At 38.6% G+C, this 15364-nt stretch overlaps 1 protein-coding gene across 1 annotated transcript in view; it reads left to right on the top strand.

Annotated features, from left to right (window-relative positions):
* The first annotated feature begins 14 nt into the window (after positions 1-14).
* The window catches only part of QKI (QKI, KH domain containing RNA binding), a 305977-nt gene continuing 290627 nt past the window's right edge, over positions 15-15364 (top strand). The window contains 1 exon segment of the mRNA XM_065590404.1: positions 15-344. Within this exon segment, the coding sequence (XP_065446476.1) occupies positions 203-344 (142 nt within the window). The 5' untranslated portion in view covers positions 15-202.

The raw sequence follows: 15364 nt of genomic DNA on the forward strand, positions 1-15364 counted from the left end.
GGGGCGCAGGGAGCCGGGGAACGGGGGGAGACCGAGTTTCCTCTTTTCTGCACCCGGGACCCGGCGGTGGCGGGTTGGTTTGTTGCTGATTGAATCTTCTTCCTCCTCGGGGAGCCCCCCCTCCCCGCCCGGATCCGGCCGGGCGCCCCGTGCCGTGGTTGGGCTGCGCGGCGGGCGCTCGCGGGCTCTGCGCGATTGGAATATGGTTGGGGAAATGGAAACCAAGGAGAAGCCGAAGCCGAGCCCCGATTACCTGATGCAGCTGATGAACGACAAGAAGCTGATGAGCAGCCTCCCCAACTTCTGCGGGATCTTCAACCACCTCGAGAGGTTGCTGGACGAAGGTAAAACACTCCCCCCTCCCCGGGCCTCCGCGCTGCTCCCTGGATCCTTCTCCGTCCTCCATTCCTGCCCCGAGAGCCGCGGGTGGGCTCTTCCCTGGCTCCTTCTCCTCACGGGTGTCTCTAGACTCGGTCTCAGCCTCCCATGTCAATCCACGAAACAAAGGGCTCCCCCAGTTTCTGCCTGTAACAGCAGAGATTGGGGGGGGGGGTCTCGCCTTGTGTGGTTCCCCCCTCCCCCGGTTCTCTGCCCATCGTCTGTTAAACGGGGGGAAGGGGAATCACCACCTTATGGAGGAGAGGGAGCGAACAGGAAGGGGAAAGGCGCTGAGGAATGTGGTTTGGGGGGAAGTGGGGGGACGGGAGGGTCGGTTGCAAGCTGTGTGGCTACTGGATCACGCTGGAAAGTATTGGAAGGAGAGAAGGGTCTTGTGTGGCGTGTTTTATGGGAGAGTTAATAGACTCATTTTGTGGGCCTGGAGCAAGGGAAGGGTGTTTGGTGTCGGGATTTGGCTGTTCTGGAAACTGCTTGAACTTGAACGACTAACACCGGAATGGCTGCGCTCCCTTCCGTGCTCTGGCATGGGCCCCCGCGTTACCCCACCCCAAACTGGTCACAAAGTAATAATTAAAAAATTCCCAGTGTGCGCGAAGGGAGCAAATTCTTATCCCAGTTGTCATATTTTAAAGACGCTAACGAAAAGATTCCTACGTGTGACTATAGTTGCTGAAAAGAATTACGAAATAAATTCTCTTCTGCTGCCAAATGTCCGCTGCTGCCTCCAGCCAGGGCGCCGTCTTCTCTGAGCCCCGCACCCAACTCCTGCTTGCAAAGGGTGCAGAGAGGCCGCTTATTCAGGGCCACATTCGTTCTCCGTTAATAATTCATTTTCACGGAAAGTGTTTACAAATCAGTGGTCTCATTTTAAAATAATGCCAACTGTTTGAAACGGCACACGTCCACTGCCTTTCTCCTTTTTATATCTGTTTTATTGTGGTCTCCTTGTATTAAGTTTTTTTTTTTTTTTAAGGTTCCTTGTATGTTTGGGGTACCGGTTTTTTCATTGCAAGTGCACAAACAATAGTACTCAACTGAATGTACAGCCATTCAGTTTGGTGGGGATATACGGAAATCTGTTTAATATAATTACAAGAGTTAGTTTTAATCTGTGTAGAAATGAAAGCCATTGAAAGAGTTTCAGCTTTGATTCTGGGGAGTTTTAACACAAACTATGGGATTTTGAGATCTTATTGGGAAGGATTTCTGTCTGCAGTCAAATCCTTCTTATTTGAAAGAAAACTTCATCAAGCGGTTGACCCCAAGGGAGAAAACTGTTTATATATTTGATAGGACAAAAAATTCAAAGACCATATGTAAAAATGAGAATGTGACCATATTGCAGCAGAAAATAACATACCTAGAAAAAATTTACCTTTTTGAAGGAAATGACAGGTGAAAAACAAGAATTGATACAACTGGACTCTAGTAAACAGTATTTCCTTGAAGTTTTTATTCATGTGTTTTGGAGGATTGATTTTATAAGTCTTCAGTGAATGAAGGTGGTAATCAAAAGGAAAACCACTTAGAACATATAGTTATGGTCACTGTGAAAATATTCTTCAGAACGATTGAAAAGCAAGGGATGTAAAATCAAGAAGAAACTGGATGATGAAGACACATTTAAACATAAATGAACTTCACAGAGGCCTGGTGATGGATTTTAAATTCCTGAAGTCTTTCAGGGTTATATGATCTGGTTTGGGGGGGGGGGGGGAGCCCTACTAAAAGTTTGGTCATGAGAACAAAAGAGAGAAACATCGCTGGTGTCAAAAGGATATTGAAATAGAAGAATACATGAGGTCACTGCATCTTTTGAAGGTGGTTGAATCCTGGAAGCCCTGGAAATCTGTTTTTATCAAAGTTTTCTAAATCCAAAATAATGGATATGAGGACTGTGGTGGAAGTTTAAAAATGTTACTGAATGTTCAAGCTGTTTTCACCTTTTTTTCCTAACTGTTCATTTTTTGTTTCTGAATAGCCCAGGAAGCATTCTACTTCTTCTTTAAGGCTTCCTGCTTTTTCCTGATTGCGTTGGTGTTTGCATGGAAGAATTGTGGGGGCAGAAAACTTTCTGGAATGTCCCAAAAAAAAAAAAAAAGTTGCTTGCAAATCCAGTGAATTATCTGAAGATTTAAAAATGTGAACACTAAGGGGCGCCATTTATTTCTTTTTGTGAGAAAGATGAGGACAGATTTGTAAGATCTTTACTAACCTTAATACTAAAATTAGCAACTTTACTAGAAGACAATCAAGAATTACATTTGAAGATATGCTTAAATATATATCTCTGTATTTAATTAATTATGAGCTTATATGCACTGTTAGTTTGAGGTCTTTCATAAAAAAGCATGCATCATAGAAAAGTTTAGCCAACTTTTTACACACACATCACAATGGGCTAGGAAAAAATTCTGCAAAACTGTGTGCGCTCTGGCAACAAAAAGAGCAAGTTAAATATTTTGAACCAGATACGACATTAGATTTACCTTAATTTGTTGTCTAGCTTTTTAGGACACCCAAGATTTTATTTAGAGCACTTAGAGGTTTTGTATATAATTACAGTAATTTTAAGGTTCCTTAGTAGTAACTCTCAAAATAATACCAAATATTAATTAGTTTTTAGGAAGGCAGCAGGCATAGGAAAGTGAAGAAAAAAGGGAGTTAGTTTATTTTTCATCATTAGCAGAAATATATTTGGTTCACTTTTTAATAGATCACATTTCTATTTTAATAGTAGTGGTAGTTTCTGTTCTAGGTGTGGGTTTATTTTTTTCTTTTAATAAAGCTTCCACAAAACAGGTTACCTTTTGTAAAGATTCTATTATTTATGCTTTTGGAGACATAATATTTCCAAAGGATTAGCAACCGAGTCTTTTTTATTTTTATTCTTTACCATCCTACTTATAGTAACACAAGCACTTAAAATAACCTTGATTAAAATTTTTTTTAAGTAAAATTAATTTTCTCTCTTTATTCTAGATTATAGAAGTTTTCTTATGAGAATATTTTACACATGGCCTTATCTAAAGACAACAAATGGAGTGCATGTTATCTTGTAGTTCCAGTGTTAAATCAGAAGCAGAAATTGAACCAGCTATTCTGCTATATGATTATTGTCTCGGGTTTTTGTTACTCTTTTTACTCTTTAGTTGTTAGAACATTTAACTAATTAAATGACTTATAAAACAGCCCATTCTACTCTGAACTTTGTTATCCAAAACATATTTTCATTTTCTGTACATTTCTCTAAAGGTTGATATTTGAAGATATTGATATCTTGTGCTGAATTCTAATTGAAGACCACTGACGTAGCTTTTTTGCAGTTTAACGTCCGCTTAAAGGTTATAGTGGTGGGTATGAACGTGGACTTCAAAAAAAAAAACAACAAAAAAACATCAACTTCACTGTAAAACTCGAAGATTGGCTTTCTGCTTAGCTTACAAGTATTTTTCAAGTTGTAGCCTTTTTAACTCATGTGTAAAATAATTCTTTGGTAGATTAACAAGGATGTTTAAAATGAACATCATAATAAGTAGGAAGTTGGATTGTTTTTATCAGACTAGTGCAAACCTGTTGGAAGGGGGGGGGGGGGTTCCTGAATGTCAAATGGGCTGTATTTCCTGTAATTGTTTGCACCATCAAATGGGACTTGAATTTTTTACATTTGATTTTAGTTTCTAAAATACTTAAACATTTTGTTTAATTTAACCTATATTATGAATTTTGGTAACTCAATTTTTTGCTTTCCCCTTTTATAATCTTTTTCACTTAACAAATAAGTTATCTCATTTCTTGGACTTTGTTACCTAGAAATAAAGGTTTCGGAACTCTAATTATAGACTGAGATTTTAAAATAAATGGAAGTTATTTAGTTGAGACTTTCTGCAAACTAAAAAACATTAGGTTTATTAAACTATAGTTGTTAACTAACATTTTTTTACTATTTTAGAAAAAGTAAAAAGTGTACTCTGATCTTAACAGACGGTAGTTCTAAAATACAGACATTCCGTCAATGAGTATAATCACATTAGATAGTGAGAATATTCAACCATGGACATGAAAATGTTTTTATATGTGGCAGTAATCCTGACTTTTAGAGGAATTTAGCTTATTGTTTAAGAATATCTTTGAATTGCTGATGCTACAGATGGCAAGATTCTGATACTCTTTGGTAGTACGCATCACTAAGGGTATCCGGCCTTTGACTTTCTGAGGATATTCATGTGGACTCCTATGAAGAATTACAGCTCTTTGTTTATACCCAAAAGTCTTTCACTTCATGTTGTTAAATTGCTCTTTTTAGGAGTGAAGGAATTACTATAGATAAACCCAATCAAAAACGTGTACAGACACACACTTTCTAAAGGAAATGATGAATTGGGAGATGGGTTTTTTTATTTTTGCCTACTTTTGGAAATGAATAGGATTAGTTTCAGACAAATGTAAAACATGCTGCATCAACCTGAGTAACAGTAGTTACAACAAATTAAACTATAAATGCATCCAGACTCAAGGAGGCTTACATTACTTATATGTTGCTGTCAATTAGCCAGTACACTGGCTCTAAAAAAGTGCATATGAAAGTTGTGGAACTATGAAGGGCCAAATCATAGTTTTTATGAGAATAATCCAGTTGTCTTCAGCCAGGCTGCTTGCATGACTAAGGTTTGCAGGATTGGGTACCAAGTCCATAAATACTTTTCTTTGGGATAATTCAGTTAACTTTGTACATGAGTAGCTCAATTGATTTAAATGAGAATACTTGCATAGGCAAAGTTAAGCACAGGCCTTTGGAGGATCAAGGCCTAAAATATTACATGTCTTGTCAGAATTTTCTTCAAATTAACTTTAAAATACATTTAAGAGGGTAAATGTTGTACCATTAAGAGCGTACACAATAAAAGACTAATGTTTTCTGTGTAGATATCAATAGTACCAACTTTACTGTTGAGTCTTTTCACTTGGTACCGCAACTATATGTAAAAGCATGGGGCAAACGCGAAGATTCTCTTTATAGGAAATTTCCACTTTATAAAATGGCATATTGTAACAGACAAGATTGTAGAGCTCCAGAATCTGTCTCTCAAGTCTGTAGTTGTAATATGAGGTGGTGTTCCCTTTCGAAATCTGTTAGAATACTTTTCAAAACAAAAGCCACATTGGACTGCGTAATAAGAAAGTTTTATTCACGCACAGTCTCCTGAATTATTTGTGGACTACAAGTTAAAACATTACTTGTTTCTCAAAGAAGTATAGAGTTTAAAACTCCCTCACAAACATGATTTGCCCCTCCCTTTTCTGACAAACTATTTTTACCAGTGATTGCATATTTTTTGCATTGTTTGAAGGGACATAGTCAACTAGAAAATCACTTTCTAAATGTTATATGTAAGATTATGCAGAAGACTAAAACAGTTAATGGAACAGGTTTTCCCCCCCCTGTTTTTGTTTAAGCATTTGACAGCAAATTGTGTATGTTCCTTTATCAGCGGAAAAATTGACTATCCCTTATAAACATAAGCAGAACAGAAAACCCCTTTTTTCAAATAAAAGGTATTTTAGACCATGTTCATGATATACCATTTAAAGGGTATGCTAACAGAATATTATTTTAAGTTCTCTAAAAAATGGTTTAGCCTTTATTCAGCCAGTATAGAATGCACTCTTGGTTTAGAGATCTGCATTTTACATACTTAACATTTTCTGCTTACTAGAATTATTTTCTGTAATAGGGTCACTTTAGCTTTGAAAACTTGACCTTTGCATTTTCAACTGATTAGTATCACTACATCACTTTTCATAATTATATTTTTAAAGAGCTGTCAACACCTAGGTTGTTTCAGAAAATTTTTTTTAGAAACACTTCTGTTGAATCTATTTTTCCCCTTCCTTTTTCTTTAAAACGTGGGTAAGGCCATTATTCTGCTAAATATTTTTTTTACTTTCCTTTATGATTGTGTTTATACAAGATACTTGTTACTTTAGAGTTCGTATTCTCCTGGCTGCATATTCCTTCTCTGAAGTCATGCACAATAATTAGTTGTGATATATATAAATAGCTGTCACTTCAGGTAAGGAGTGATTGGCCAAGAACATATCAGATTAAGCAATGTAGTTACTGTTTTCATAACTAGTGAATGGAAAAAATACTATAAAATATTAATCAACAGAAGTGTTTCTAAAGAGGTTCTCCCCCCCCCCCCCCCCCATCCAAATTACTTAGACATTGGCAGCTGTTAAGAATACAGTAACTACAAAAAGTGATGCGCTGACATAGAAGGGTAGAAAATCCAAAGGTCAAGTTTCCAAAGCTAAGGCTTTAAAAATCAGTGACTGTCCCCTAGATAGTATGTGTATTAGCAGGGGAAGGTGGGATGTGAAATAGTTCATTTCTATTTCGCTAACAATTTTTTTGACAAATATACTTTTCCAGTTACCGATCTTTGTTAAAGAAGAGAACACACTTTAAAATGAGAACTATAAAACAGGAATGAGATCTATTTAAAATAGCATTTTAATTTATGGAGACCACTAGAAAACAAACACTTTGAGTTTTGTCTTTTAGTCTTCCTAATCTTAAAGTACTCTGTTTATTTGACAAACGATTATTATAAAAATTGTTGTTAATTAGATATATAGTTATCTGCTGATCTCATGTATGGCTGACAGGAGAGATGACCTGTGGTAAGCTAACTGACTATTGGGCCAATCTGACAACTCAAGCTGTTGGAAATATGGCCGTAGAAACTGATGGGTTTTACTCTGCTTCTCTGATGAAGGGGGAAAAACCTCTTTACCAAGAGGAGTGTAGAATAAATGAAATGCCCCCACTCACTGACCTTTGCCTTTATTGAAACATAATTCAGAAGCTTCTGATTGAGACTTGTGCATTTTGCCACATGGATTTTGTTCAGAACTGCATATACCAAAATATTCTTTGCATTTTGAAGGTTGTTAGTTTAAAAAGAAACAATATTCTAATACTAAGAGAACTAGTTGAAGCAGTAAAATTGGCTTCATGAAATCAAATTCAGGTTAACTCAATTGTCCATTGGATAGTCTAAATTTCTCTGTAGTAGGAGAGGCTTTTATTGGTAAGCAGACTGGAGCTATGATTAATCTTCAGAATGGATTCTTGTTTGCTGGCAGTCAAGGGATTTTGTTTATTTTGTTGTGCATGGCTTGACTTAAACCATTATTTCTAAAATGAGTGACTGACATCTTTGCTGCTTGTCCTGGGTTGTTTTGAGTATACTAAACTTCTTTATGGATGATCTTTGGTAGAAATGAAAAGTTACTGGTAATTTTTAATAGTGAAGTTTTTCCAATATAATTATAATTAAATAAGCAAAGTAAACCTTAAACAGAAAGTGATGCTCAACCTTAACTACAGCAGAGCTAGTGTTCTGCTATAATGTTATCAATGGTCTTTTAAGTACGCTATATTTTTTACGTGTATCTGAACTGTCAAATTACTGTAGATAACATTTGTCATGTGGGTTTAGAATTTGAAGTTCCTGCTTTCGATAGTCCATAATTCCTTAACAGCTGGTAGTGTCTATGTTTGAAGGAGGTAACAAAATGCCAATTTTAAGTCTACTGACAGTGTAAAAGTACTGATTGTAAATATTTTCTAGTACTTATTTGTTTTTGGCATACATTTTTATCCCTGTCTTGACTTACTTTTTTTCAGACTGCTAGTGATAAATGTGATTCATTTTCACTACAGTTACTGGGAAAAATTTATGCAGCAAAGGGGAGATAGAATAGGTGCTTTTCATAACTTTGTGCAACAGGTTTGCAGTAAGCACTAAACAACTTCTTTGTGTGAGTAAACCTCTCCATTAAGTCTTGTAGGGTGGGATTTTTAGTGCATAGTAGGGGGTTATAGGAGCGCAAATCCTGTTGAAAGCCAATGAGATTTATGCTCTCAACTTAGGTCCATTTGAAAATCTCATCCCCCTGTGTGGAAATAGAAACAGTGATTGAATGTTGAGGATATTTTATTCTATTCTAATGAATTAGGGTAGGTTTCTGTACTTTTAAGATGGCATATCCTAGGAACTATGACACCTTGTGATTTTATTATTCCATTCTAGGAAGTGCAGTCCTTAATTTTCATTTTAAAAACACAAATATATTCAGGAAACTTCTGAGGAAAATCAATAAAGAAAACTTGAGTGCACAGTTTACATTCAGGTGGGCTTATCAGTATAGCAGTATAAAACATTTTAATGAGCACTTGTAGTAATATTTTTAAAGAAAAGTTCAAGTAGAGTTATTTCTGTATAGGTACTACACGGAGAGCTCCAGAGACTTAAGTTTCTCATTTGTCAACTGAACAGATAATATGTGAACAGAGGTGGTGGAAGATTCTCACCTATTTCATCCCTGTTCTGGGTGGATTTTCTCTGGGCTAAGAGGTTCGTCTCTAGTCCTCATGTGTGTTGGGTTCTTTGCATCTGAGACTGCCAACAGATGTCAGATAGTGCTAATAGTATATTTTTGTTTGGTTGTCTCAGTCTAGTTTCAAATGGACAATCCCATCTCATAGGCCCGCTAGCATCCAGTGTTAAACTTTGCTGGAAACTTCATTGTTTAAACCTCTCCACTTCTGAAACTGTATCTTTTTCTCTTAGTTCTTCAGTCTGTATTAAACACATTATCTTGGAGAGCCACTTACCTTTTGCTTTCTGGAAACTTTACTCCCCTCTCCCCCAGCCATGTGTTCTCTTATTAAAGTACAGCAGTTAAAGTACACAGCTACCTCGATATAACATGAATTCGGATACAACGCGGTAAAGCAGTGCTCCGGGGGGAAAAGGGGGGCTGCGCACTCCGGTGGATCAAAGCAAGTTCAATATAATGCGGTTTCACCTATAACGCGGTAAGATTTTTTTGGCTCCCAAGGACAGCGTTATATCGAGGTAGAGGTATATGGTCTAGTATTTGAGAAAGGGAGTGTGAGGGGTTTCTCCAAAGGAGATGCCAGTGGCACATTACATTTTGTTTAATATCAAATTTTTGGTTGGCAGATTAGGATAAAATCAATACTAAAAAAAAGGCAATTAGCTTCGTTATGTAGTGCTTGTATTTGTGATGGTGGTCAACTCTTTAAGTGGTGGCAGCTTGTTTAGTACTTGTGTAAATTATGGGTTAATTAAGTTGGTCTCAATCTAATTGCCTTTAAATCTTCAAAAAGTCACTGCACAATTCCTGAATACAGGCATGGAGGAAGTCTAAACTTGTAGTAATTGGGGTGCTGTACTTCAGGTTCGTTTGGTTTAGATGCATGGAAAAAACTTGAACAAAGTTCCCTCTGTCCTTGTATTGTCCAATGCTAGTTTCTCACTAAGTTCCCCAAATTTCAGTTTACTTCAGTTTATTTTTAAGCGTTAGTGGGACAAGCACAAGTTGCTTCATAGAACTTACTTTACATATGCCCTGTGAAGCATCTACAAAACAACTAAAACAAAATTTCTAAATACTGTACTTGGAGAATTCTCTTGTCAGTAGCTTATAACAGTTTCAGTTAATCTGAATCTGGTCTGAATAAATAGGTATTTAGGAAAGGATTTGCAGAAGATCCTAAGTGACTTTAAGAGCACTAGTCCCATTGAAAATCAGTGGGATTTTTGTTCTCAAGGGTACGTCTTTGACATCAAAAGGGTGTTCTTACAACAAGGTAATGTGTATTAGCCATCTCACTGTAAAATCATAGTGGAGAGAAGGCATAGACAGTTTTCACCATGATGTAGCTAGGTGAGTTTGTGCCTGGGTGAGGGACATAGTGTTGACTTCGTCTCACCTTTCTTGCAGTGAAGAGAGAGCCAATGTCAGTTGCTTGTGATTTTTTTTTTTTAAATCCTACCCTATTTGTGAATATACCTATTTGCACGACTTTTAGTAAGGATTCTATTATTAATCTCCTCATCTAACTGCTGATGTGAACGGACTTGATTGTCAAAGTGGCATTTGAAGAACTATATAACAGGTGCTATGTAAATTAAGTAAAACATGGGCATAGATTACATTCATAGTCATAAATTTTAAGGCCAAAAGGGACCACTAGTCTCATGATCTGTATATCACAGGTCACCAATACGTGTGCCCTAAACCCAACAACCAAAATGAGACCACAGGTATTACAGCCCTTGGGAGGCTAGACTGTTAGGTGCCACAGGCACAGAATAGGAGGGATCGACATGCACCAGTGCTTGAAGCCCCTGCAATCTGAGGGAAAGGATTAAGTCAGAGACCCCCAGATAATCTTGGCAAGTGACCCCACGCACACACTCCCTGCGGGGGGAAAATTCCTTCCTGATCCCACATATGGCAATCAGTTAGACCTTGAGCAAGAACCAGTCAGCCAAGCACCTGAGAGAGAGAATGCTCAGTGCCACCTCAGAGCCCTGACCACCTTGCTCCATGTCCTATCTCCAGCTGTGGCTGTCCCTGATCCTTCAGAGGAAGGAGATGATGCTAAAATCCTTGCAGAATACAGTAAGGGGAGAAATCCCTTTCTGATCCCTCCTGGTGGCTGTCTGAAACATTCCTAAAGTTCATGCTTCAGGGTAAGACATAAACCGCAAGTGAGCCCCGAGGCTGTTGTCTTGAGCCCAACCATCATAACAAGCAATCCTGTCATACAATTGCACTCCTGAATTTATCCAGCTCTCTGTCAAATCTAATTAAATTGTTTTGGCCCCATTATGAAAGTTAGTGAAATGAATTATATAATTTAAGGATATACAATAACTCCTCACTTAAGGTTGTAGTTATGTTCCTGAAAAATGCGACTTTAAGCAAAACCATGTTAAGCAAATCCAATTTCCTCATAAGAATTGATGTAAATGAGGGGTTTAAGTTCCAGGGAACTTTTGTTCACCAGACAAAAGACACTAAAATATATATATATATATATACACACACACACACACACACACTATAAGTTTTAAACAAACCATTTAATACTGGTACATGATGATGATTGTGAAGATTGGTTGAGGTGGAGGAGTCAGAGGGTGGGATATTTCCAGGGAATGCCTTACTGCTAAATGATGAACTAGCAATTGGCTGAGCGCTCGAGGGTTAACTCTCACACTCTACTGTACAAAGCAGCAGGAAAGGAGGGAGGGCAGACAGAGGCAGACACACACACACCCTGTGTGTGTGTGTGTGTGTGTGTGTGTGTGTGTGTGAGAGAGAGAGAGAGGTACGCATTTCCCCTTTAAGTATGAAGAGTGGGGTCAGATGTACACAGCCTTGTTAATTAGATTAGCAAGTTGAGACCGGGCTGCAGCTGCTCCGGCTGTCGGTCCACCCTGGTTCCAACCACCCACCAGCTAGCTCCACTGCGCTGCTCTTCCTGCAAGCAGTGGACAAAGCAGCATTGCACAACTTTAAACAAGCATGTTCCCTAATTGATCAGCAACGTAACAACGAAACAATGTTAACTGGGACGACTTTAAGTGAGGAGTTACTGTAGTCTGATTTGGAAGACAGTTGAATTTGCAAATAAATATCTTAAGGCCAGTTTTGGCCTAGAGAGAAGGCTAGATTACTTGTGAGTGTTTTTTCTTTCATACATGCAATTGTTACAATGGTCAGTTATCACGTGGTAGTGTTTTGGAGAAAGACCATAGACAAGTGACAGTAATAATAGTATAAAAAAGGGGGGGGGAATTGTTACTCTTAAGCAAATAAGTCTCATGAAGCTTAATGCAATATTGTGCTCTTTTTCCCTCTTCACGGAAAGGCTTGTTTTTGTGTTCAGCCACTGAGGCATAAATCATTTTTGGAGAGTGAATTGAAAAGAATGTTAATTGAAATATTTACATTTGTTTAATCCAGAATCAAAACCATCTTGGTAGAAATATAAAAATGGGACACTGGCTTGTTTCCAGTAGGGCTATTCATTTAAAAAAAATACAGAATTTATGAAGTAAAACATCTGACAGTCTCTATACAGAAGCTGTTACCTGTGTGTTCTAACTAATCAAGCCTTAAGTGAAACAATTTGCAGTGATAAAGGGTTAATTTAGATTAAATTCCATAGGTATTGCAGTTTTTCCAGTCACTCATAATTCAGGTGTAGTTCCTAGGGAACCAAAGGACAGTGCATCAGCTATATAGATAATGGGGTACATAAAGCTAGTGCCTATTGATTTACTAACTGTTTTATTCATAACTATTCATGAGGAAACTTGTTGGTTCCAAATGGGAGGTTTAATGCACATTGAGGCTACTTGATAGTTCAGAGTTTTAATATTGCTAAGTGTCTTCAGTCAGAAAGGTACACTTGCGTCAGCCTCAGATTAACATAGGGTGAATAACAGAGCAATTTATCAAACGGGCAGCCCTGAAGAGTGTCAGCAAGAAGGCTGAGGATGATTAATTGGATGAAAGTGGGTGCTGCAGTAGATAGCCACTACAGCCCACTGTTAAGGCCACAGTCTTGAGGGATGGCAGCTGATATTTAGCTATGTGCAGGGTAATTAAGTGAGGAGGAGCTGCAATCCTGTGCTTGGCTGAGTAGAAAACATGTCCTTTTATACTTCAAGAATTTTAGCGACTTCTGTAGCTTTGTCTGGCAAATGGACAACAGAATCATACAATATGGAAAAGGATTTTTAAACACCATATATATTTAGGACTCGGAGTTGCTACATTCCTGAGGCAGATACCTGAAGTTCAGTTAAATGTCATGATTATTCTCAGAAATGTTACAGGCCAATGGATTTCTTGTGCAGATAGTGATTTGGAAGCAAGATTATTTTAGTTTATGCTTCAAATTAATTTTCTCATGTTTAACTTCTTATATCTTTGAGTTCCAGTTATTTGGTATTTATGCATTTTTATATATATATATAATAAAAAAAATACTCGTTCATAAGCCGACTTTTTTTAGTAAAAAAGGGAAGCACCAGAGAAGGGGGTCAGCTTATGAATGGGTATAGAGAGGGAGAAGTGGGACACAGCCCCTACCCCCAACAGAGGGAGCAAGGAGAGGTAGCACAGCCAGCAGAACCAGAAGGGAAGAGGCGGGGCCAGAGTGTCTCGGCTTCTGGCCACACCCCTCTCCCCCCAGCCTCCGAAGCAGCTGCAGCTCTGCTGCTGGGGTCCGCCCCCCAGAGCAGGTTGTGGCCGCCTGGCCGTGCCGCCCGGCCCACTGGAACACGCTGTGGCCGTGCCGCCTGGCCTCACGGAGCAGCTCCAGCCAGGCCAGAGACATTCTCCCCAGATAAGGTGGGAAGGGATGGGATAGGGAGAGTGTGGGGATCCTGGGCTAGGGGTGGGGTTGTGGGGGGGGGTGGTCACAGGGGTTACTCCCCTGACCCCCAGCTTCTCCCCTCCCCCCCAAAAAATTTCCCCACCAGTTGCTGTCCCAGCTAATTAGGATAAGCAGCTGGCGTGCCGGGACACACTGTTTACTTAGGTTTACCTCCATGCCTGCAGATGCTCGAGGTAAACAAGCCATTTCTGCCTGCCAGCGGCTTATCCTGGTGGCCTGGGAGCCAAAGTTTGCTGACCCCTGAATTATAGGGTCAGCTTATGAATGGGTCATAAAAATTTTCCATTTTTACTTATCTATCTTGGGGGTTGTTGGCTTATAAACGTACCGGCTTATGATTGAGTATATACGGGTAAAACACTAAGTGCACAGAAAATAAAGAAATAGTTATGAACTAAAGGAGATTAGTCTAGATATAAAATTGCCTGTTGCTTCTCCAAGCATTGCACAAGAAGATATGGAGAAGGAAGCTTTAACAGAAGTAGATTGAGGTTCCTTGTTTTTGCCATGTGCAGATGTTTATCCATTTTATTTAGTGAATATTAAATATACTTTTTTGCTGTTGATGTCTAATTTACTTTGTACAGAAAACATGAGTATATTTCTCTCTCACAAATAATTTCCAATGTTTACATTTAAGGTTGTGAGCCACCTGTATTCCTTACTCAGTGTCTTAGACCATTATAAGGTGTTAACAAATTTATAAATTGAGTGTGCAATCAGTTCTGTACACTTGGGCTTCCCCAGGGTTTGTCTACTCTTAAAATGCTGCAGTGGCACAGCTGAACTGTAGCAACTGAGCTGCTGTAGTGCTACAGGACAAGTCTGTGCTACAGTGCTACATTGGTGCAGCTGCACCGCTGTAGCATGTCTGGTGAGGACACGCTACGCTGATGGGAGAGCACTCTCCCGTCGTTATTACTCGACACAGCTTCTGCTTCTTGCTGAGGTGAACAGGAGAGTGTCTCCCGCCGACGTAGCACCGGTGTGGACAACACAAAACTTGCTTTGTGGGGAAGAGGCTTTGTCACGCCCCTGAGTGATGTAAGTTATATTGACTTAAATGATAGTGCAGACCTCCCCTCTGAAGGTGCTACCTACGTTGATGGGAGGGCTTCTCCTGTCCTGTAGGTAATCCACCTCTCCAAGTGGTAGTAGCTAGGTCGATGGGAGAATTCTCCCATCAACCTAGAGCTATCTATGCTGGGGGTTAGATTTGTTTAATTGCGTCAGAAGGACAGATCTATGGAAAACAATTTTTCTTTTCAAAAATTTTACCATGATATTCCTTGATATTAAGTACATATAGAAATATAATATGCAGTTAATATGATATTCATTTACTGATAAAGCTTACAGAGGATCTCTTGTTTCTATTAATAAAGCTTAAACTCTTTTTTTTTGTTTGTTTCTAATTAATAGTATAACTACTAACCAGTAGCTTATATATGTTACATAGTGGAGATACTGTAGATGGAGGACAGTTTAATGTCATTGTAAAAAGCTTGGGATTTTGAAGAAGGAATGAATATGACTACTAATGAAACTTGGATAATTTCCAAGCCCTGAAGCTAATTGGCTTCTTAATGCTGCAAATATAAAGGCAAATATTGTGCACGTATTAATTTGAGTGGGATTGTACCATAAATGTGGTAGACTAAAAAAAAT

Source organism: Chrysemys picta, chromosome 3 (assembly GCF_011386835.1).
Source record: "Chrysemys picta bellii isolate R12L10 chromosome 3, ASM1138683v2, whole genome shotgun sequence".
Classification (NCBI taxonomy): Eukaryota; Metazoa; Chordata; order Testudines; family Emydidae; genus Chrysemys; species Chrysemys picta.